Raw genomic sequence first — 22779 nt, 5'->3', positions numbered from 1 at the left:
TTGGTAGCTGATACCCAAGGACTCTTCCTTTTATCATAGGCCCTCAGATCTGAGCCTACAGAGCCACATGCAGCCTACTAGCTTTACAGTCTACTGGGTACTTGACAACTGCTCTCTCCTCCCTTTAGCACACTCAGGCAGCAAGCCCCTTCCAGGCCACTAGAGATGGTTGATGGGCTGCATTTGGCTTGGTGTGGCGTACGTTTGAATAAGTCTGCTGTACCACAGAACAGGGCAGTAGCACCCATGCTCTCAAGAGCAAGCAAACTTAAAACATTTGCTTCATGCAAAGCATGGCTAGCATAAGAATCAGGCATGCTATAATTCAGTGGGATTAGCATGAAAGGAAAGTGGTAGAGGATGTGTGAGTACAGTGCATCACGATATAGTGTGGTCCTATAATCTGGTGCTAAGTAGAACATATTCCATGGTTCGTAGAGCAGGAAGTGCATGTGTACCGACAAGCAATGCAACCGTACAGTCCAGAAGTGTGTGGTTTCTGTCAAGTACTGCAAAAGAGGGATATATTCTTTTTTTTTGGCTGATGAATAAGTACGGCTGACAATGAGAAAAATAATGCTTTGCCATCTAATTTGGGCTGTTTGTTTGAGAAATCAACACTACAGTGCAGACCAGTCCTGCAGAAGTGTGTCTACTGCCAGGCAAAGGGTTTTGCATTTATTGGAAGGTAACATGGAACTATGGAGAACATGAGGTCATGCATGGTCTTTTACAAATCAAAGGCTACCATTAACAGTTTGCAAAAAATTGTCTAACAGACATATGGGGATACAATAATATAGACACAAAGCTCTAGAACAATGGTTCATTCCAAGGTTTGCTCCTAGCAGCATATCAGAACGATACATTCATCTGACGGAAAGCTTGCTGGGGTAGAAAACTGCTTTAGTTACTGACAAGGTGAAGGAGATTAACAGGAAACAGCCCTGTGAAGCTGTACCCTAAAGATCTGGGGGCAAGAAAGCAGGTTTAAAGACTGTACCCTTGCAGAACAAAACACCTGAAACAAACAAACAAAACAAACAAACATGCAGTGAGTTGAATGCTGGAGAAAACTCACTATGTAATGGTGTGTTGCTCTAATGATTTCACACAGGGGAGTCCAATGTGATGACCTAGTGCATTTCACGGTAAGGCCACATTATCACAGTTGATGAGGACTTTAAGCATTCTGCTGTATAGCTATTCCTCTCTGGCTTTTTAAAAAAGCCGGGTCCCCCCCCCCCCAATACCTGAAGTCTGTCTCATTATAGTCCCTTATTAAAAATAGTTTAGCATATTGCTTAATACAACACTTGGAACAGCAAAGGAGGGTCATTCACAAGGAAATTATGTTTGCAAAATTATGTTCGCGGCAAACTTTGAAATGTGTTACAGACGCACAAAACCAAACATTATATGGCTAATCAGAAAAGAGGCTGGCAAAGGATTTTCTCAAGTTTCGGATGGTTTCAGCTTTTGCTTCGTCCTCGTTCACAGATGACCGAAAGAAGGATGACTCAGTGAAGTTGAAGGCATTGGTCAGAGACTGTGATTTGCTGCAAGATAAAAACAAAGCAAAATGCACATCAATGCATGTTGTCTGTTACAGTCATACCTCAGAATTCTGTTTACCATGTCATACAATGGAAGCAGGACATATAGACCTCTGCCCGCCATATCTCCTTCTCTGGTCACCATTGTTAGCTTTTGTCACAGATGATCATGTGTTTTGGGCAGAGATATGGATGCAGACTCAGACCTGACCATCATGACCAGCTGTTCGGCAATGTATATGCATTGTGCTGGGCTATTTCACACAGAACGTAACACATTGCAGGGGAAAGCGTCACAGTAATCCACATGAATCATTTTGTCCATCAGGGCATACAAAAAAATTCTGGACCAAAAATTATCTCCATACATTCTAGGAGACATGAGTGCCTGAGTCCCATTCAAGTGAATGGAATTGTTGCTTAATCCTAACCATGTTTATTTGGAAACCTGCTCTACTCATTTCAGTGGCATTTAGTTCTCAGAGGCTTAGGAGTGCAGTCCTGAGGACTTAATTAATTTTAGTTTACATTAATTTCAGTGGGATGTGTGGGACAATCCTAAGCAGGTTTCCTCAGAAGTCAGACCCATTGTTGTCAATGGGATTTACTTCCTAGTAAATGTGTTTAGGATTAAAGCCTTAAACACGCTTTACTTTTTATAGATTGCATCCAATGTAAGGATATCTCAGCTGGTAGAGCATACAACTCTTAAGCTCAGGGTCGTGGGTTTGAGCTCCACATTAGGCAAAAGATTCCTGAATTGCAGGGAGCTGGACTAGATGACCCTCATGGTCCCTTTCCAACTCTACAGTTTTATGATTCTATAATCCAGCTCAACAGAAAATGGCTGCTGAACGGCACCTCGGAACAAATATATTCAAACTCAAAGACTCAAAGAAATTCAGTTTAGCTCTGTATTCCTAAAGCGACTTCCCTGGAACAAGATTTCTTAATTTGATAGGACTTGACTGAATGCAGGTATGCAGAGTGTGGACAGTAGCAAAACTGCTGGGCTTTAGTTATGCTATAAAATCTAAGGCTAGTAGAAGGAAAAGGTTGTGAGGCTGCTTGCGCTTCCTGTACTATGTCTCAGCACAAGGCAACATCTGCTTTCAACCCCAAACTTTGTTGAAAACCAGAGCAAGCGGTGCTGCATGTGGTGTTCTGTCTCTCGTTTGCATTGTACTTGGGTTTAGTGTTCACGGAAAGGAGGCGGTGGAAAGGCAAAGCAAGGCTTCACTTGATTAGCAACTCAAAAATGAACGGCCTAATTAAATATTTGTTCATGGGCTAATAACCTGCACGCACATGTTAAGCAAGAGCATGTGGGTGAGAATGCAAGGCACATACATGCCAAATGCACAGAGTACAGTTAATCCCATTGGCAATTTGAGTTTGTGTATGTTTGTTTTTTCATATTTGAAAATTAAAATATGAATGGGAATAAGCCTGTGACTCAGGCTGTGAACCTGTCAGGGAAGGCTCAATGGTACACCACATGCATACAGTTTTCAAGTGTTCAGGAAAGACCCTAACACGTTCCCATCAAAGGAAATAAAGGATTAGGATGGGACATGCTGATCTCAGTTAGGAGGGCAACTTCCCAAGCTGTGGTTTATGTTGGCAATTCCAGGGGTATTACTCTGGCATGGCAGGCAGATGGCACTAGCCCAGTTACTTAGGACTGGGATACGAGCGAAGACTTTCAAAATATCTTTCTCTGGATAATGGATTTTTTAAAAAAAATCTCATTTGAGAATAAAGGTAAAATGAAACAGGGAAATAAAACATTTTACTATTTCCATTAGAAAGGCTCCAGACCAATATTTCATTCAAGTTTATTTTCCTTATGCTATTACAGCCGTTGATATAGCGAAGACCTTAGCTATGTGTATGTATTCTAATGAGATAAGCTGGTCTCAGAAAATAATGAAAGGAGTGTTTTTGGGGCGGGGACACAATTCATGTGGATTCCACTGCCACCTTCACACCTGCCCCTGTTTTGCATTTCCATGATTCCACAGTAGGTGTTTACTGCAGAATAGCCACATTTTTTGTTCATATACTTTTTTTATGGAACAGCTCTACATGATGGGCTAATCATGTCTGTTATCCTTTATTTCCTCCGTGTTCCTTCCACTTTTGTTTCAGAATGCAAAAATTCAGTTGTTTTTTTGAAAACAATATGCAGCTGATCATGCAGAAAGCCCCCCAGCCTCTAGAGAGGCACATGATCCTTCCATGAATCCTCTTGAGTTAACATTTCTTGGTATCCAAGCTGTTGTACTTAATCTCATTAATGGGGAGATTAAGGTAGGAGATCCATGAGCATGATCGCTTGCATTTTTAAAGTTAATAACTGTAGTTGGGGTTTTTAGATTGTGTTTGCTTCATGTTTTAAGTTCCTGTCCTGCCAGCTGCTATTTGCCCTATAGGGGAAATATACAGTAGTATAGAGTTCAATAATCATGAATTTAATATTTACAAGCATAACTGAAGGTATTTTAGAATTTATATTGCATGTGCATTAAGGATACTGCATTGTATCGTTTTAATTATTTGCTATTTATTGTATTTCATAATTTGCTTATTGTTAGTTGTTAATTCTTGTTGAAAGCTGGATAGCGTCAGGCAGGATATGCATTTTATAATAGATAAATATATATTGAGTTTGCAATCTGTCTGCACATGATTTGGCAAGACCGCATGTGCTGTTAATACTATTGTTTCCTTGCTGCTGCTGTACATAGTGTCGGCAAAGATTCTTTGGCATTATGTAAGATTCCAATATGGCCAGAGCTGTGGGATGTAACTGCAGATTACTTGGTTTTCCTGCTCCACCAACAGTTATATATCCAGGCATTTGGTACAAACAATAGCCCATTTCAGGAGGTTGGTGCCCATCAGTCAGGGTTCTGCCAAGGAAAAACCCCTACTTGAGTAGAAGAGTCTCTTTCAGACTGGCACGGAATATGTGACTGGCATTGGTTTAAATGTTCGAGGTACCAAATGTCTGACTAGGGCCAATTTCCTCTCTTTCTGTGTTACTGGCCTTACACAGTATGTCTTTCTCTTTCTGCATTTGGATCGACTGGGTACAGCCCTACACATGCCGACATATAGCTTTGGAACTTTTGGGAAAAAATTGGATGAAAAATGTATCATGGACTTTCGGAGCAGCCTTTTTAAACTGAAAATCTGTTGTTGTTTTGAGTGGCTGAAAGGTTAAAAGTTTAAGTAGATAAGGCTTCCTTCTTTTCCTCAGCAGCTGACTTACAGACAGCACATTCAAAAATGAGTCAGTGCCTTTTTGGTTGGTGGGCAGAAACAGAGGATGACCCATTATCAAATTTGGCCTCGTGGCAGCAGAAATCTGCATGTATTGCAAATTACCGGAGAGCTTTTTCAACATCTGTTATTGCCTTTGTTGGAAATTTCCCTGCTTCAGGTCAACCTGGTGCAAAGATGTTACATGCTCACAACAACAACACAGGGGATCTGTACAGATTGTATTCAAACCTCACTGGCAAAGGAAAGCATATGAAACAAGTGGAGAAAATAAACGAAAAGCCTTACTTCAGTTGCGGATGTGCTGGAGGTTTCTGTGGTGGAGCTGTGGAGGGTTTCGTCTCTGTGTCCGCAGATAGCCCAGCACTTGAAGGACCTGGGGCCTGAGCACGTGGTTGAATTGCAGGGCCCGGTGGACGTGGAGGCAGGGAACTCGAGGGCTTTGCTGACTGCCCCGGAGGGAACGCACGCTGTGGTTGCAATGGCTCCTGGCTTTGTGATTGCATTCCTTGGGGTTGCACTGGGCCCCCTAGGTTCAGTACAAGAAAAACTTCATAATGCATCAGTAATTTTGTACTAGCTCTTATATCTAACACTTACAAATATAAACTTGGAACCAATAAAGTTCAGCGTGTCTAGGATAGGTGAGCCACATCTTTGCTGTTGATACCATTAGCCATAATTCCGTGTAACTTGCAGAAGCGCCACATTTGCAAACCTCCACACTGATACCAAGGTGCCCTAAAAAATGTATTAATTTAGCAATGGTAACTTAAAAAAAATATTTCTGAGATTGTTACAGGGCAATAACTACCCACAACAAGCTACATTAATTGCAACATTTCTCTATTTTATTTCTGAACTTCCATGGTAAGAAATATTTCTTTACTGCTCCATTGCAATGGGAGCTATGCCTAGAAGGAAGCTGTATTTTATGGTTCTGCATATGGTAATGTAAACCAACAACACAATTTCTTGCTAAAGGTGGGGGGGGGAGCGGGTGTTAGGATTTTTGTTGCTGTTCTTGCTTATTTAAATGCCATATAGAAGCACACAGACTTGCAGCGGCTACTCAGTGGGCCCTAAAGAGCCTTTCTGAAAAAGACAAAGTATGTGCCCTTACAGCAGTAGCCACTGTTTAATTATCAGAGAATATCAATCCGGTGTAGCTCCATGTTTATTAAGTATGCAGCTGAGACAGAACTGCAGGTGCTTGAAAGTATATTGAGTATATCTCACCAGATGCCACCTGCTTCACCTTTGTAAGGCTACCAGTTAAGCTAGACTACCTGAAGGGGAACCAATTTAGTCACAGTGATCTTAAAGGGTCCAATGTTCTGAGGTGCATTTAAATGGGTTTATAGCTTGACTTATTACGCCAACATATGAATGCTTATGATAAGTACTCCACTATATCACAGCGTAGCATTGCACCAACACTGGCATTATGAAATTCCTTGGCCTGGAACCAAAGGATCATGAAATTAGTTCCATGAGCCCAAGGGGAACTGAGACATTTCCCATCAAAATCAGCCATGCCCCATGTTGGTAATATGGCGGGGGGAGGGGGAGGAATAAATTTTTCACTGGGCTAGGGAGGAATTGTGATTCGGTGGCAGGGCATATGCGTTGTATGCCAAAGGTCCCACACTCAGTTCCTGGCATCTCCAGGGAACAACACCTGATTGAAACACTAGACAGCCACTGTTGGTCAGTGTAGACAAACACTGAGCTAGATGCACCCATGGCCTGACTTAGGATAAGTCCCACTTATCAGCTATTTGTTTCCAAGGGCTTTCCCATTCACGTGCAAGCACAGAAATGACCTCTTCAGCAAAGCGATGGGGAAACTCTCTTAAGGAGGAATTCCATGTGTGCCTCAGTGCACTGCAAACAGGGCAGACTTATAGGCTCAAGGAGTAAGACACTTCCACTCAAATGAAACTATGCCTGTTCATAGGTAGATGAGGAGTTGAGATCATGCTTGCTGGCTCCGCCCCTCGTCCTACTGATTTCAACAGAGATCTTGTGAGCTGACTTTCTATGTAAACAAGCTGTATATGCAGATTGGCTTTTCGATGCATGTAGGTCTGTTCAAAAGCCATACTGGGTCTGCACAGGACACAGCTGGAGCAAGCAGGTATGATTCCAACCCTACCACTCACACATTTCCTGAACATGCTGTGCAGCATGTATGGGGCTTATGTCTTTTTCGGAAGTAAGTTCAAGACCAACTGGTTCTATTTTCAGGAGACTGGTGGAATTTTGAATGGGTGGCTTTACTGAGGCGGATCAGTTCTGCACCCTAAAACAAACATTCTCGTTTAGCTTTTTCTTTGCTGAGCAGAAAATACTTTCCCCCCTCTCCATTTAGATATTGAGGCTTATATGCCAGAAACTATACACTGAAGACAGATGTAACTTTTTTTTATTGCACATTAAGCTGTACAAGATATTTCACAAAATATATACTGCAATCACACTTCAGCATTTGCTCACTTTCTTGCAGCTGGTTTGGTACAAAAGGCAGCAACAATAATAAAAAAGCTTTTACAAAAAGAAAAGGAAAGGGGAAAATAAAATAAACCAAAGACACACCAACCCCCTGGAACATTAATCCTATACTGCAAAATATCAGTTCCCTATATCCCACAATATTGCACCTAAGCATGCTAGCATGCAGAGACATTTTGGCTTGCTTAATATCTGTGGCAGGAAGTAACCAGTGTGTGCCCTCCGAAGACCTTTTGCAATAAATGCACTGAAGTCCTGCTGGGATGCAGCTCTTTTTCTCTGAGGTCTGCAGGCACACGTGTGCACACACACGCACACACACACGCACACACAGAGCTCGTAAACAATGCACAAAAGCATTTGTAAATACTCAGACTACTACATGCAAAAGAACACTCATGGCTTGATATTAAATGGCATTCAGTCAGTAGGTTCATTTCTTCACCTCAGGGCAGGAGGCTGTTTTGTTCACTTGGGTTGAGATTTGGAGGTGAGGAGGGGCGTGTGTGAACCTGAGGCTGAAGGGGATGCACTCATTCTACACAATCGAAATCATCCGTGTAGTTACCAAGAGATCACTAACCAGAAACAATGACCACAAAAGCGGAATGATACTATAATAGACTAAAAACGGGCAAGACACCGTGGCATGCCCAACAAGCACTGAAATTCCCATCAAAAGCAGCGTGAAATTTGCAGCTCACTAGCCTGAATTTAAAAACAAAACAGAACAAATAAAACCACTTGGTAACTGAGCTATAATTCTGTTGGCAGTGTTTGCAAGGAAAATAAATTCAGACCTTGGCATTGTTTCACAAGAAAACAGGCTTGTTTGTATTAACCTAGGGACTGCTATTTACCTTAGTATGGGATTCTAATTGACAAAACACAATCCTTTGCCTTGCTCACAGCTAGTATAATAGTGCACCTTTTAACGTTTACAGGCTAGATTTTCCATAACAGTTTAACTGCCCTGCCTAGATATTGCTTTTAAGATTATGCACATAGCCATTGGTTATGTGACAGTCATAAGCAATTATGGCTATAAGAAAGTTTGGAAAAGTAAAACCCACCGGGTCACTTTGATTTATTATTTACACACACTTGAGTCATAAATGTGAACTTCTAAGCCTAAACCTTTTTACTTGTTCTGAGCCATATGTTAATTATACTTTCATATATGCTGTTGCTTACGCTCAGAATGATAGATCAGATGACAGCTGCATCTTAATTACTTGGCTATAGCCTCAGCTAACATACAACAGCACAACCACACATTGAGTCCATGTACCACACACTTTTTAAATCCTTAAAAAAAACATGTGGCTAGCCCAATATTTGGAAAAGGTGATGATTAATCTAGCAAGGCTTTTAATGGCCTTGTTGACTTCCTCTAACAAACAGCTGTAGCTTACCTGAATTTTGTAGATAAGGAATATCTAGTAAACACACTTGATTTAGCTTTGTACAAGACCAGATGGCTACTTCATAACCACTAGAGAACCTTTGTCACTGAACTTAAATACATTCAGTACCCTCACATTTGCATCAATATTGCACGTAAGTGGCCCGTTTTTATAGCACTGAGGCTAATAATTTAATGCAGATTTTAAAATAAAAAAATCTGCATTGAAAATAAAGGATATTTATGTATTCCTGGAAATAATTCTTTCATATTTCATAGGAAATAAATGAAATAAAGCACTTGTCTTTCATGTTACCTATAAGCAGTATTTTTTTTGCGACAGTACAAACCAGTACAGAATTCTGTCACTTCTTTTTTGCCGCCCTTGGCAGCCATTTTGTGCTGGTACCCCCTGCACTTTTATCAAGAGAAGAATTCCAGGAGTTCATTTTCTTTTACCACAAAAAGCACTGCCTATAAGTATGAACTCAAAAGTTAATGATGCCTCATTCAATGATGAGACTTTAAAAATATTATAATCACCTTTCTACATTAATCATGCACATTTTTTTTAAAAAAAACAAACAAATATAATGCACATACTCACAGAGTTAAGCAAAAGTATATAAATTTCAACCTGGGCTGGTTAGTCTTTTTTTACCCCACAATATAGAATACTTGAAAGAAAGAAAAACCTGTCTAACCATCCATAATAAACAGTCTCACTGACTTGGTAGAGGCACAATTCTTGTACACTGTTGACAACAGCCCTGAATCACAAGTTATACAGAGAAACATAAGTAAGCATTACAACACAAACATGAACAGATAAACAACCAGACAGTATAGTTGACACTGCATAGAAAAAACACAGTCCAGGTCAGCACTTAAACAATGCAAAAACTGCACAAAAACTGGTATTGTTTGATTCCTCTTTTTTTTTTTTTTTGGCTTTAACCCTTGCTTTTGGTCTCAGTAATTTAAGTAGCCTGGACTTGTTTTGGTCCTACTGCAACGCCATTACAATCGAGAATGTACTGTAAACAACCTTGAGGAGGTGGTCGCTGGGGTGGGACTTTGTTTGGTTCTGGCTCCTTAAGTGATCCACTCTGCAAGACAAACGAAAAAAAGGGGGCGGGGAGGAAAGCAAAACAGAAGAGAGGTCAAATGAGCAGAGTTACAATAAGGAATCACACCTAGGAGAAAGTTTTTGTCATTCGAGGAAGCCTCTTCCTGCATGTTAAGAATCTCCTATCAAGTAAAAGTCATCTCTTAGGGCACATGCCAGTATGCTCTGGAGAAGTATTGCATCTCAATCTCTCAGGAACCTCCTAAATAGTGTGGAAAATTAAATTAACTTGCAAAATTTAAAACAAAAATAAATTTAGATTATACACACCTTGAAAGGAATACTGCCTAATTACTTCTTTGCTGTATTTCAAAGAACATTTCATGGTGTGTCTTTTATGATAGACATTACATTCAGAATGACTAGCCAGGCCAAAAAGCATTTAACTCTGAAGCCTTGGTTCATGTTCATGAACACCTTGAGATTTGTGAAATTATTGTTTTAGCTGCCATCAAGCTGAACACGGCCCCCCTACAATGTATGATAGCCTACTAATGGCTCAAAAATCTCCCCAATTTTTGTGGCTGGCCTACCTGCTAAACTAAATTTGTTTTGGTGGAACACAAGTTGTGCAACCCTGAGTAATTCCCAAATGAACTTTGTCACAGGACCAAACTAGACAACGATGCTAAATGAGGAATCAAAACCATCAGGTCTTGCCCTTCAGAGCAGGAGAAAACAAGATTGCTCCTTCTTCCATGTGACAGCCCTTTAGATATTTGAAGATAGCTATCATATCTCCTCCCAGTTTCCTCTTTTCCAGGATAAACAGACCCAGCTCCTTCAACCGTTCCTCCTAAGGTTTCCAGATTCTTGATCATCTTGGTTGCCCTCCTCTGAACATGTTCCAGTTTGTCAATATCTTTCTTAAACTATGGCGTCCAGAACTGGACACAGATTCCAGGTGTGGTACTATTACTTCTCTTGATTGGCACACTATACTTCTGTTGATGCAGCTTAGATTAACTATTTTTTGCTGCTGCACACAGGGACTTAAACCTATTCTGGTTCAGGGTTTGTCACAATCTCCTCTGCCGGACGATGTCCACTTATGTGGGTAGACTTCCTGAACACAATGTTTCCATGGAGCTGAAGAAAATGATATTGAGGCATTTGAAGTTGCCAGAAAGGGAAAATGAAGGGGCTGTTTAAATTTCTCAAACGTTCCCAACTGTAATTAATATCTCAAGTTTAAAATATTTACCAAACCAACAGATTTACAATCGAAGTTTAATATAGTCCAGCTAAAAGGAAATGCCTTTGCCTTAAATTAGGCTTCCCAGCATGCGAGCTCATACTTCCTGGTCACTGGATTTCCTCAAATACATGCTTTGTTTAAGCATTTTGAAACCTTAATAGCCCTTGCACACTTTCCTACGGATGCACTTGCTGCCCGCTAATTAGTAACTCCAGTTCCCTACTTGTATCAGGCATAGAGCCCTTATTTATCAAATAGCCATCAGAAGTTGCAGACACCTTAGGCCAATCGCACAGCCACAGCACACTTGCTGATGAAGGCCAAACCAAAAGAAACACATGTGCTTTGCAGCCAGTCAGTTAGGTTGCATCAGCAGTGGCCAGAAGGCTTCCAAGTTAATGGTTCTGCAGCCAAGTGCCTGCCATGCCTGAGGGATAGTGGGAACCCATTGGTTCTGATTCACGATGATAAATTAGACGGATGTCAAAGTCATGGAAATTCATGCAACTCAAAAAAATTCTCGTGCTGAAAATAGCATGCTTGTTTTACAAATGAAAGTCTTCTTCTTTGGTGATCACTAGTAGCTGAGTAAGATTGTCTTCCATAAACACAGTTTTAACAATGAGTCTGTAAGTGACTGTGGAGGCCAATTCTGGATCCACACATCCTTCCACAGTGGGGACATTGGTTCCCGGGCAGGAGTTGATCACGGTGTGGATTTGCCAAGTATGCCTTCCTCTTAGCACGTTTCTCCCTTGCGTCCTGAGTTTGGGTGTCTTCAAAGCCCATGACACCTTTGGTAAAGGCTGTTCTCCAGTTGGAGCGCTCACAGGCCAGTGTTTCCCAATTGTTGGTGTTTATACTACATTTTTAAAGATTTGCCTTGTGACAGTCTTTAAACCTCTTTTGTTGACCACCAGCATTACACTTTCCATTTTTAAGTTTGGAATAGAGTAGTTGCTTTGGAAGACAAGAATGAGACATCTGCACAACATGACCAGTCCAACGGAGTTGATGCTGAAGAATCATTGCTTCAACACTGGTGATCTTTGCTTCTTCCAATACACTGGTATTAGTTTGCCTGTCTTCCCAAGTGATGTGTAAAAATTTTCGGAGACAACATTGATGGAATCTTTCAGGAGTTGGAGATGGTGTTTATAAGTGGTCCATGTTTCACAAGCATATAGTAGGGTTGGTAGTACAATAGTTTTGTAAACAAGCATTTTAGTTTCCCTGCAAATGTCCTGGTCCTCAAGCACTCTGCACTTCAATTGGGAGAAAGCCGCACTCACAGAGCTCAGGCGATGCTGGATTTCGGCATGAATGTTGGCCCTTGTGGAAAGGTAACTGCCCAGGTAGGAGAAGTGATCGACATTTTCCAACGTTACTCCATTGAGTTGGATTTGTGGCAGTGCTGAGGGTTTATTTTGTACTTGTTGGTGCAGCACTTTGGTTTTTTGGATGTTGAGCGACAGGCCAAGCTTTTCATAAGGTTCTGCGAAGATATTTAGGATGGTTTGGAGGTCATACTCTGAGTGTGCGCACACTACCTTGTCATCAGCATACTGAAGCTCTATGACGGAAGTTACGGTAACCTTACTCTTTGCTTTCAGCCTGCTCAGATTGAAGAGCTTTCCATCTGTTCGATATATGATTTCTACTCAAGTGGGGAGTTTCCCTTTGACAAAGTTTAGGATCATGGCAATGAAAATAATGAATAGAGTTGGGGTAATAACACAACTGTGTTTAACACCTTATCCTACTGTGAATAGTTCACTTTGAGAGCCATTGTTATCTGCGATTGTTGCTGTCATATTATCATGGAGGAGCCGAATGATGTTCACAAATTTGTCTGGACAGCCTTTTTTCAGAAGGACAGTCCACAGGGCATTACAATTTACAGTGTTGAAAGCCTTAGCCGGGTCAATAAATGCCATATACAGGGGTTGGTTTTGTTCTCTGCATTTTTCTTGAAGCTGTTGAGTAGTGAAAAGCATGTCCACTGTCCCCTAGAGGGCCAAAAACCATTTTGGGATTCAGGAAGGGTCACCTCGGATATTGTTAAGAGACGGTTTGCTAACATCCTTGCAATAATTTTGCCAGCCACAGCTAATAGAGAGGTGCCTCGATAGTTTCTGCAATCAGTTCTATCACCTTTTTAAAAGAGATTGATAATTTTGGCAGCCCTAAAGTCTGCTGGGATCTCTTCTTTCTCCCAGATTTTTTTGATGAGCTTGTGAAGTTGTTGTGTAAGTTATATTCCACGCACTCTGAAGACTTGGGCAGATATCCCATCAGGTCCTCTGGCTTTGTTGTTTTTCAATTGGTTAATAGCTGTACACAACTCTCCCAGATTTGGAGATACTGCAAGCTAATCTCTAACTTGTTTTTGCAGAATTTGTGAGAGGGCCTCAGCAGCTACGGGGGAGTTGCGGTTAAGGAGATGTTGGTAATGTTCTTTCCAGTGCAGTGTAATAGCTTCTTTATCTTTTAGAAGTGTGGTACTATGACAAGTGCCGACGAGTGCCAGACAGATCACCGACTAATATGCTCCACGATGGCTATCAAGATTATACCTCAGCACAGGCTTCAAGGAAGGAAACCAAGGTGCAAAATGAACACTCAAGCCCTTCAAGATCCCATTAAGCGGGATTGCTTTCAAATGACTCTTAAGGACCATCTGCGTTCAGAATTCCCTGATAACATCGAGGAACACTGGACCAAGCTAAAAACATCCATTATTGCGGCCTGTGAACAAACTATTGGATACCAAACCAAGAAACACCAGGACTGGTTTGATGAGAATGACAGTGAGATTGAATGCATGATTGACAAGAAAAGGAAGGCCTTTCAGATCTGGTAAAGAGATAGAAACTGTGCCACTAAGAGAAAAACCTATGCCAGCGCTAAGGCTGAGGTTCAAAGAGGAACCAGAGAACTAAAAAACACCTGGTGGATAAAAAACCCTCAAGAGATCCAGCACTTAGCTGAGATCCAACAGGAGTCCTGTATGCCCTGAAAGGGAACATGCGTAACAGGGGCAATACAGGTTCTATATTATGCCTTCTGAAATGTATGCTTGTTCAGCACATTATGAAGAAGAAACAAGACAAAATATATTCTAAATGTGGTGTTTGCATGCCCAGACTAACATGAGCAAGATAATCCTTAAAAAAAAAAATTGGCTCACTGATCTGACCTGAGTGAAGTTGTTCATCATTACATTTAAATGCCATCAGCTTCTTAATTATGCATTCTGTACGTACGCTTGACATTTGCAGAAAGTCTGCCCAACCTAGCCCTTGAATATCAATAGCTGCAATACTTTGGGTGAAGCCAAGCACTTTCAGAATAAGTACAGCGACTGAAGCTGCCCATATTCTCTGCTGTGAGATTTGCCTAAAAGCCCGTGCTGTTAAGAGCGCTAAGGCACTGTTCAAAGGATTTAGTTTAAGGTACCTATGCTGGTGCCGAAGTAGGAAGAGTCCACAGAACAAGCAGAATCCCATTCTGCATGGGAGTCACAGAGGCCAGTGCAAGAAGCTGCCTGAACCATAAATACTAGAAAGAAGAAACAACAAGGTTTGCCCGGGAATGAAGGCAATGCCAACAATCTTCAGCCTTCTAGATGAACCTAGGATTGTGCTTCAGTTAGCATGGCATCCACTCTTACGTTCCTGAGGCTTAAGGATCATAAGGCTTAAACAGCAAATGGGACTATTTCATGCCTTCTCTTCCATTCTTAGCTTTCAACATTCCAAGGAAATTGCCAAACAGCCTGTTTAATTGATATCTCTGAATACCATTAAGATGCATTGCTTCTTTTCCGAACAACTGACTGTTCATCTGTATTCAGGTAGGTAGCCGTGTTGGTCTGACGCAGTCAAATATATATAAAAAAATTGTCCAGTAGCACCTTAGAGACCAACTAAGTTTGTTCTTGGTATAAGCTTTCATGTGAAGTGTGCATGCACACGAAAGCTTATACCAAGAACAAACTTAGTTGGTCTCTAAGGTGCTACTGGACAATTTTTTTTATTTGTTCATCTGTATGTTATTTATCTATTTATTAAATTTCTATACCGTCCTTCATCCGAGGATCACAGGACAGTTTACAATAATAAAAACACCAAAATACACACCATAGTAACAAACAGAAACAACAACTCCGCCACATTTTAAAAGGCCAGAGGTTGTTTAATTAGCCACAGGTCTGGGAAAGAAGAATGTTTTCGCCTCGCACTTAGAAGATATGTAATGAAGGCGCCAAGCAGGCCTTCCTGGGGAGAGCACTCCACAAGTGGGGAGCCACCACAGAAAAGACCCATTGTCATTTTGCTGCCCTCCTGAAGAGGAGGCACATGAAGAATGATTGCAGGGTCAGGGTCCATTCATATGGGGAAAGGCAGTCCTTGAGGTATTGCGGTCCTGAGCTGTTTAAGGATTTATAGGTCAAAACTAGCATTTTGAATTGCGCTTAGAAACTAACTGGCAGCCTGTGCAGCTGGGCCAGAATTGGCACTAAATGCTCAAACTGTGAGCACTAAATGCTCCAGTGAGCACCCGGCCACCTGAATACTAGTATCATGTGTACAGTGGCACCTTGGTTCTCAAACGTAATCCATTCCGGGAGTCCGTTCGACTCCCGAAACCAAGGCGCGGCTACCGATTGGCTGCAGGAGCTTCCTGCACTCAAGCGGAAGTCACACCAGATGTTCAGATTCAGAAAAACGTTCACAAACCGTTTAGGAACCAAGGTACCACTGCATATGATAACAGTATTATGTGTAATGGGGAATCATTGGTTATTATTAGCATCTTCCAGTCTTCTATCTTTCTGCTCAGCAGTTCTTTTCGAAGCAGAAGAGCCATGTTAGAATTTTTCTGTGCCTTTCCTTGGGATGTTTTTGGAATTGGCAACATAGAGGTTATACTACAGAGATCATGTCTTTAAAAGGGTCTCATGGTCTGGATGCATGTTGCAGAGGATAAATGTTCATTTACAAGATTATTGTTATATGGTTTCTTTTAAACAGTGAAGAAACAGATCTCCTAGTTCTTGAGAACTGCTTTTCATTATTCATAAAGTTCAGCTGCAAACCAGCAAAATGAAAAAACAGGCCCCCAAGAACTAAGCTATATATCTTGCTGTCATGTAACAACAGCTCCATCTGCTGGTGCACTGAGTCAGCAGGTGTGCTTGCAATAACCATGTCTGTAAATCTCCTGTATCGCACTGTCAGCACCTGCAGTGTGTGTTTGTGTGTGTGTGTGTGTGTGTGTGTGCTGGATTCCCTCAATCTAGTTGTTTTGAGACTGTCGTCATTCACTCTCCACAAGCAGGTGGCCCTAAGCTAAAACAACCCAGTACCTCCTACACTGGAAATAGAAGACATCACCCTTGCACATCTTTTCCCAACACTATGCAAAGGGCACCTGGCATGTATAAAGTGGCACTTTACAAACCTATTCTGATGTGGAAGTATGGAGAAGCCAGGAAAAATAAAACCCAGATTGGAAGTAATTGGGAATCTCTGGAACACACTATTTCTTCTAATGTGGTTAGCTCTGTCTTTTATTGCAAACCTTTTGCAATATTTTCAATGCAGCTGTCACTATCCCTTTCCTCACTATGAAAATGGGAAGGGAACCTTTGGGTCAGCCGCTGTGACTCCTTTGGGATGCCACGGAAGAGCAATGATCCTTGGACTACAAAACTCTCAGATGCAGGTGTTTGGTCAGGGGGAAATCTCACTGCTAGGCTTGAAGCAGCACAAAAAAACCCAGAGAGGCTTCCTGCTTGCATGGAGGCATTATTATTTCTTGTTCTAGTTCCAGCATCCTAATGACAGGGTCTGAGACCTTGGCAGAGGAGCCCAGACAAATGACAAATACAAGAGCAAAATTGTTCTGTAGAAAATTAGGACATGATCTGTTTCCTAACAAATTCTAAGCACAGTTAATAAAACCCAGTGCATAGGTTGGCTTATGCAAATGTTTAAGGTCAGGATACCAGACTGACACAAACAGCTCAGTTTAAATAATAAATTATTATCATTATTATCATTATTATCATTATTATTATTATTATTATTCAGTCACTGTTTATGATTTCATTGATTCAGCTTAGATCAGTTTAACAACACCACAGACACTGGATAATGGCCCATAAGCACTCCATCAAAGCTAGCAGAATAAGCAGAAACAAAAATTTCTTTCTGGCTCATTCAATTTGGAAATGTATTCTATAGCCCTCAATAAGCTAGTTCTATTTGCTAAAACTTGCCCCTAAAAACAAAATGTAAGGACTCTTGTTCAAAACAGGATTTCCACGAGATGGCGCTAAAATCTGAAGGTTCTTAAAACAAAAGGTGTTTTTAGAAATGAGACTCAGAATAGTTTTTAGCCTGGAGGCTTCTCCTACCAGTACAAGAGGACAGGTTTTCTTCTCAGAATGGTGCTGGGGCTGATACGCCACCTGCCTGAACCACAGATGATGACTAGGATTTTAGGAAGCTACAGGATTGTAGGCAACAGAGATTGCCGCTAAACTGTGTTCTTGTTAGTGCTGAGAGCTGATTGATACAATGAAAGAGCTACATAGATACACAGGTTAAAAATAAAAGAGATGCTTTTGAATGAGAACTTGAGCCCCTGTGGGCTTTGGTTTTCAAATTGTGTAACTTGAAATCCTACAAAACAGAATTCATGCTTGAAGTACTAAAGAGTATGATTGTAGAATCATAGAAATGAAGAGTTGGAAGGGACGCTGGTGATCATCTAGTCCAACCCCCAGCAATGCAGGGAATCCTGCCTGCAACCATTCCTGGTGGGCTTGAACCAGCAACCTTCTGGTTAACAGCCAGATGCAGTGACCCAGTGTGCCAATAGTGACAGACTGATGTATTATAGTATGTTTAAGGGCTACTGTATCCTCAGTTGCATCATAAAGTACTAAAAGAATGCACCAAAATCTATTAGCTTGTATTATGTTCTTAAGAAAACAAATAGTTAACCCTCACAATCACTTAAGAGTATCTATATAATTTTAGAGCCCCTAGAGAAATTCAGAATCTGCTGTTGACCTCCATTCACTTTCGTGTACTGAAAATCAGAAAATGAAATTCTGTAGATGAATATCAGCATTGCACAACATGGCAGGAATTTGCCTCCTTAAGAATTAAAAATAGTTTTAATTCCCACCCATCCTCATTTTCTACCTGCAGAGGAAATATAAATGTGCTGATCTTTTTGTCTGCTGATCTTTTCTGGAAAATGATCTCATCTTCAACAACAGCAACAAGTAACTATTTACACAGGATAGCATAGTTTGATCTAAATGTGAAAAATGTTTTTATAGTAGAAAGTAATTTCTCTATTTTGGTTTATGTGGCTATTCTTTTAAAACCGCTTTACAATGAAGTTTAGTCACTGTATGTGGTTAGATGAGACTGAAATAATTTTGTGTTGCCTTTCAAGTGGTACAGTACAAAATAGAAGCATTACCACTTGGTTCTGTGGAATTGCATTATTTTTTACTCGGAGAACATGACAAAATTTAAAACAAAAATTAGTCACTATCCTCCAAGAACAAGCTGATTTGAGGTGCACCACAAACTTAGTTTTTCAGTTGTTTAACTGCTGTGGGCCCCTTTTGAGAATATAAATAGCTTTTTTGCTTGCTTGTTTATCTTTGAAACCTGCATCATATCACTTCAGTCCAATTACTGCCATTTAGCAACTACCATAAGCACAATTTATTTTTCCATTGCTTCTTTGAAGCTTCCCCCCCCCCACCCGAAAAGTGGCACACAGGCTTATATTCACAGAACTATGGTCTACAGTTGAATCACTCTGCACTAGGGTGGTATCTTCCAGGAGTTAATTCTCTTTCAAATTTATCCCCATCCTTCAGACTTGATCACCATGACAGGTGATGACTAACATGAGGAAGTAATGAAAAGGGGATGGATGGATGGATGGATGGATGGTATGTGGTCATCAGTTGCTTGCATATTCTGAAACGTCACAGCAATGATGTGGCAAGATGATAGCTCTACATTTTCTGGCTCAACCTAAGCTAGGCTTAGGAATCAATAAACTGTGATCCCAGATGTTTCTGTGATACCCCAAAACAGTCAATGGCTGAAATCAAAGCAAAATAAGACACAAAAACACAGACTATTGTTCATTGTCTCAACTGAAGTTCTGAATCACAAACCAGGAGCAAGAGTTAACCGAGTCCCTTCATATTAGATGTGCTTGCTGAAATGAAATGCATGCAAAACAGGTAGATTCAGATGGACAACAGCAAGAACATCAAACCAAAGTCAGTAACTAACTTTTTTCTTTCTTTTGGTTCAGTAGTAAACTAAACCTGATGGGAGGTTCTGTCAGGTCCAGTCTCCATGACACATTTACAAAATATGGAGGCCACAGGAAACAGCCTCTGCATGGTGGCCACAGAAGACTAGCTATATGGAACACTTCCATCATGTAGAGTTTCTATACCAGTGGGCAACCATGGAATGGCTAACAATGGCATGGGAACTTTCTAGATGACGGAGGCAATCCATGCAGCGAATCACTTTCTATACTGAAATTCTTCCAGTAGTTTTCACATGACAAGCATAACATGAGGAAAGGACCTTAAAGTCTGAGCAGGAAACAAAACTCATCTATTGGGCTTTTTCCCAAGTAAAAATATTTGACTATTAGCATACTAGATTGACTTCCACAATCTAAGAACAGATCTCAGTTGGCGCATGTTAGAGGTGCAAAAAAGAAACTGTGGACAACTAGGAGCTCTTTCTTTCACTTTTGACCTTGGAGTAAATGACCACCAACTATGAATACTTATGCTGGTTATACACTCATGTGATCAGACTCTGCTGCTTTTACCCTTTATTGCAGTTTGCTTTGGCTCTAGAATGACTGAGCCTATTGCTTTCCATAAAGTTTGCAAACTACTTGAGTGGCTTCTGGAGGCTGATTTGATTGCATAGTTGTCTTGAGAATATTATTAGTTGCCGAGTTACATTGTTGTTATATCTTTATTTACAGTTTCACAGTATTTCATAGCATTTTGACAGCCTTGAGCTTGGGAAAGACAGCATATAAACATTTTAAATAAATAAAATAAAAGTAAAACCAGCATGGCCACAAAACCATGGATGCACAGAGCCCTTTGTACCAGCCTTGAGTGAAAACAAAGCACATTGGAGCAAACTGGAGTCAAGACTGTTGATTCAGCTTATCCCACTGTAACATATTCAGAAACCTTTAATGTCATTTATATGCCCAAAGTAATGTCGCAACTTTATTGATGAGCTCTTGCTTGGATATTTTAAATATATGATGCTTGAAATTCTGTTCTAAGGAAGCACAAAAATCACACTCCATTTTTACTATCCACTACCTTCTAATAACAACAGCTCAACACGTCCTTAATCCTCATGACATTTATCTACTGAAATCCTGCATGTGTTTATGAAGAGTGTCTGCATTTCTTACTTGAGGCTGCTGAGTGGCAGTTGGTTTCTGAGGAGATGGTACAGGTGTTTTAGACAACATTTGGTTCATTCTGCTTACAACCAGCTCAGTAATAAGCTGTTTGTCTTCAACCTGATGCTCACCAATCAAAGGCATTGCACAATCCATAACCTAGAAGAAACAAAAGCTGATTAGGCAGTGAAATATCATTTTAGTAATTTGTTTATGCTGTGTTACAGACCATTATTGTTATCCATATTGTGCTGTGGGTGATTGTAAATAAATCGAGTATTTCGATATATGCTGTGAGCCACCCAGAGTGGCTGGGGAAACCCAGCCAGATGGGTAGGGTATTATTATTATTATCATCATCATCATCATCATCATCATCATCGTTATTAAATTTTAAAATTTTCTATGTCCAAATCTCAGTTTTGTTCATCAGGAAAGTTGGGGAGATTTGTGGAAGTCACTCAATTTTTCTTTTGTAACATGGGAAGGAAACTAAGCCAAAGTATAATTTTAAAAAGTATCTTGCAAGAAAAACTGGATGGGTGATTTCAACTGGCCTTGGGAGAATATGCGGCATGGCTCCTTGATGTGGTATGGTTGTGATATGACGTGGCATCAGACAATGTAAGTCTGTCCTTGACTATGTGGACACACTGAACACTGAGAAATCTCCAGCAACAGCACCTGCTCTTTTTATGTGCGGCTATATGGGGCCTTAGAAGCAGCCACATGCTCACAACTTCTGCTCCCCAGCCAAAGGGAACATTATTTATTTAATAAAGCGAAAGTACTGGGTAGGGGACTGGACACAGAATGCTTACTGGAATATGTATTGGTTTCAAGACCTATGGCCCTGGGGGCTGAAGATGTCATAGAGAAACTGGATCAGAAGAACAGTTCCAGATCTCATCAGTAACTGGCCCAGGCTGTTACAGTCCAGCTTGGTGTGCATCAAGCACAATGTCCCAGGAACAGTTACAGCACAGTTGATAGTGTTACGTAAAGGAGTATGTACAGAAGTGTGTGGTTAGAGCTAAAGTTCAGAATTATGACATTTCTCCACCATCCTAATATTCTTCTGACCACAGCAGAACTACCCTATGTATTAAAGAAAAGATCAAGACACTGTAATAAATTTCAGCAGACGAGCAATTATCTATAATGATCCTGCCTGGCTTTTACAGGCTAAAATTTCCACATCTACTTCTGAGGATAGTAAGATAATAATTCCTTCAACTTAATAAATCCCTAATAACAACCGTAACGAACTACTTACTTGTGTTTATAATTGATTTTTTTAATGGGGAACAAATGGGCAAGAGGTATCAGCTGTTCTGATCACCATTATTATTTTTGCTATTGCTGCCCCACAACTACTCTTGAGTTATCCATGCCAACAAAAGCTTTGATGCCAAACAATAAAGCTAGGATTATGTAACTAGTCTGCTAGCAAGTTTAATGGTTTCTAAAATTATCATTTGAACAGTCAAGTATTATCTTCTATACCTCATTTGGATATAATTGCAGCTTCATGGTTTCTATAAAACATTCCCCGGAAGAAAAAGTTTATTTTTGTTGTAGTTTTCATTAGAAGTTTATTATTAAAGTTCATCTGAAAGAATGACACTTGAACTGGTTTGTTTTTATCTTTATAGCTTGGGGCCCCGCATACCTACCTTTATGAAATTATTAGAATAGATTCAGATTATTATTATTTTTCTCTCACTTTTTAAAAGAGCCATAAATCATAATACAAGGGAGAGTTAAGCATGGGTTTAGGTGAACCTAATTTGGCAAGAGATTATGGCCACTGGACAATTGGATGGAATCATCTTGGTCTAGTGTAGTAATATGTTACACAACCCCCCCCCCCATAAATGATATATAACAAAATATCAACCTGAAATGTTGGTGTGTGTTTTCTTTTAAAGAAATAGTCTTAGCTGCTAATTTGTGTTGTTTTTGAAACCATATTAAGTTGTTTTTGTACTGCTTTTAAATCTACTTATGGTAGTTTTTATTGCATGCTTGTAAATTGCCTTGAGACTTGTGTAAAAGATAATTTGCAAAATAATAATAAGCCTGAAGCTGTAATCTTGTACACAAATACTTGAGGGTAAGTCTACTTGGAAGAAAGTATGACTGAACCTCATTGAGCTCACTTTTAGGTAGACAAATAAAGAAA

At 40.4% G+C, this 22779-nt stretch overlaps 1 protein-coding gene across 1 annotated transcript in view; it reads right to left on the bottom strand.

Moving 5' to 3' along the window:
* Positions 1–647: 647 nt before the first annotated feature.
* Positions 648–22779, bottom strand: part of SYN2 (synapsin II) — a 145786-nt gene continuing 123654 nt past the window's right edge. The window contains exons 10-13 of the mRNA XM_053377672.1: positions 20604–20753; positions 9812–9872; positions 5133–5373; positions 648–1559 (exon numbers count right to left, since the gene is read on the bottom strand). Of these exons, the coding sequence (XP_053233647.1) occupies positions 1424–1559; positions 5133–5373; positions 9812–9872; positions 20604–20753 (588 nt within the window). The 3' untranslated portion in view covers positions 648–1423. The remainder of the gene's footprint in view (positions 1560–5132; positions 5374–9811; positions 9873–20603; positions 20754–22779) is intronic.

The sequence above is a fragment of the Podarcis raffonei genome, chromosome 2, assembly GCF_027172205.1.
Source record: "Podarcis raffonei isolate rPodRaf1 chromosome 2, rPodRaf1.pri, whole genome shotgun sequence".
Lineage (NCBI taxonomy): Eukaryota > Metazoa > Chordata > Lepidosauria > Squamata > Lacertidae > Podarcis > Podarcis raffonei.
Note: the sequence above shows the minus strand (reverse complement) of the source record. Positions and strands in the feature narration are given on the sequence as shown.